Genomic DNA, 2385 nt, shown 5'->3' on the forward strand with positions numbered 1-2385 from the left:
CCTGTTCTCCTAGCTCTAGTAACAGCAGCTAGATCATCAAGGTAGGCAGGGATGGCATGCACAGGAGGATCCTCAAAAATAATAAGACCAAGCTCATTAGAGATGCTGCATTTTGCCAAAGAATCTGCAGTCATGTTGGCCTCCCTGAAGATGTGAAACAGCTTCACATCATCCATTTCAGTCATCATACTGCTACAGCCACCAAGTAAAGAACCAAGGGGATGGGAGGAAAGATTGGAGCAGTTCATAAGCTGAACAAGAATTGCAGAGTCAGACTCAATTTCCAAGCAAGAGATATGAAGCTTGGAAGCCAACTTCAAACCATGAAAAAGCGCCCAAGCTTCAGCATCAAGGATAGCACAAACACCAAGGTTAATTTGAAAACCTGCAATCCAAGCGCCAGCATGGTTTCTGATAACACCACCAGCACCAATCATACTGCTGCTAGAAATTCTAGTCCCATCAATATTGAGCTTGTAATAATTCTGAGGAGGCATTTTCCATGAAATCATAGAAATATTCACATTATCTGCAGAGCTGAGCCTTAAATGAGCTTTAATCCATTCCAAAGCATACTCCCAAATAATCTTCTCAAAGCACACAGGAAGAATAAAGGAGGGGTCAAAGACATGTTGATTCCTCCATTTCCATATATACTAGCAGATAAACACAAAAAGATCACACCACCTGATATTGTTACTGGTAAAAGAGTGACAGTGCAGTTGAGCCTGAATCCAACCATTCCAATCAAGAGAAAAAGACTGAGAGATAGAACCAGGCTTAACAAAAGCATTCCAGATGAGAACAGATCTAGGACAGTCACGAAATAAGTGCAGAAAGGACTCATCTGCAGATTGGCAAATAGGACACAAAGCACTAGCAGTGAAGCCTCTAGTAACACGCTGCATGTTAGTGAGGAGTTTTTTATGTAGAAAGGTCCATAAAAAAGTCTTCAGTTTAGGAGGAATCTTCATTCTCCAAATATAATTCCATTGAGGATTGAGAGGAGCAGACATATCAAAGAGGGAATTATAGGCAGATTTCACAAAAAATTTGCCATTAGCAGTAGCACCCCATATTAAGGTATCAGAACCACTAACACCAAAATCAATAGGCACATTAACAATTTTGTTCACAATCTCAAAAGGCACAACATCTAGGAGTTTATGCACATCCCAACCATCCTCAATCCAAAAATCACAGACAGTGGCAGCATGATTAATGAAAGCAGAAGGTAAGGCAAAATTAATAAGAGGGCCAGCAGGAAACCAATAATCATGCCAAAACTTGATGGACTTACCATCACCAAGGCGCCATTTCAAATTGGACCTGAGCAGCTTAGCACCAAAAATAATTCCCCTCCAGGTGCTAGAACAATCAACAGCCACCTCATAATTATCATCAAACAGGCAGCAGTTCTTCAGATATTTTTCAGCAAACATAGAGGCCCAAAGACCTTTATCACATTGAAACATCCTCCAACTGATTTTAGCAAGCATGGCCTGATTCATGTCTTCAGTTTTTTTAATTCCTATATCACCAAGTTGTTTAGGTTGACAAACAACATCCCAATTCACCAAGTGCACCTTCTTTTTGATCTCAGTATCACCCCATAAAAAATTTCTATTAAGCTTATCAAGATTTTCACATAAGCTAACAGGAAACTTGGCAGTTTGCATTGCATAATTAGGAATAGCAGAAGAGACAGATTGAATCAGGGTGAGACGACCTGCCATGCTGAGAACCTTACTCTTCCAGCTAGAAAGCCTGCTTTGAACTTGATCAAAAATTCCATCATAGGTATGCTTGTTCACTCTGGAGTGAATAAGAGGCATTCCAAGATACTTGCCAAGATCATTAGTGAGAGGAGAGCCACACATGTTACTGATAGCAGCAGTCACATTCTTGCAGGTATTAGGAGAACAATAAATTGAAGATTTCTCAAAATTGACAGCTTGACCTGAGAGAGCACAAAAGGTGTCAAGACACTGCTTTAGGATAGAGGCCTAGGAAGAAGTGGCTTCAGCAAACAACATAAGGTCATCAGCAAAGAATAAATGGGAGATTCTTGGACCAGATTGAGAAGCTTTGGGGGGTTTCCAGTAGTTATAGTCAACAGCAGACTGAATAAGATGCGATAACTTCTCCATACAAAGCACAAAAATGTATGGTGAAAAGGGGTCACCCTGCCTGATGCCTCTTTGAGCCCTAAAAGAACTGGTAAGCTCACCATTGACACTGATTTGAAAACTAGTAGAAGTAATACTACGCATAATCAGCTTGGAAAGATCACGAGGGAAATGAGCTTCATACAACACCATCTCAATAAAGCTCCAGCTTAGCCTATCATAAGCTTTAGATAAATCCACTTTCCAAGCAAAAAAT

The 2385-nt window shown here is 40.4% G+C and overlaps 2 protein-coding genes across 2 annotated transcripts in view; both read right to left on the bottom strand.

Annotated features, from left to right (window-relative positions):
- LOC101297949 (putative ribonuclease H protein At1g65750-like) overlaps positions 1–497 on the bottom strand; it is a 718-nt gene extending 221 nt beyond the window's left edge. Inside the window, exon 1 of the mRNA XM_004306025.1 lies at positions 24–497. Within this exon, the coding sequence (XP_004306073.1) occupies positions 24–497 (474 nt within the window). The remainder of the gene's footprint in view (positions 1–23) is intronic.
- Positions 498–656: 159 nt separating this feature from the next.
- LOC101298244 (putative ribonuclease H protein At1g65750-like) lies at positions 657–1880 on the bottom strand. Its single transcript, XM_004306026.1, has one exon. The coding sequence runs from the start codon at positions 1878–1880 to the stop codon at positions 657–659; it is 1224 nt and encodes a 407-aa protein (XP_004306074.1).
- Positions 1881–2385: the final 505 nt, after the last annotated feature.

Source organism: Fragaria vesca, linkage group LG6 (assembly GCF_000184155.1).
Source record: "Fragaria vesca subsp. vesca linkage group LG6, FraVesHawaii_1.0, whole genome shotgun sequence".
NCBI classification, from domain to species: domain Eukaryota; kingdom Viridiplantae; phylum Streptophyta; class Magnoliopsida; order Rosales; family Rosaceae; genus Fragaria; species Fragaria vesca.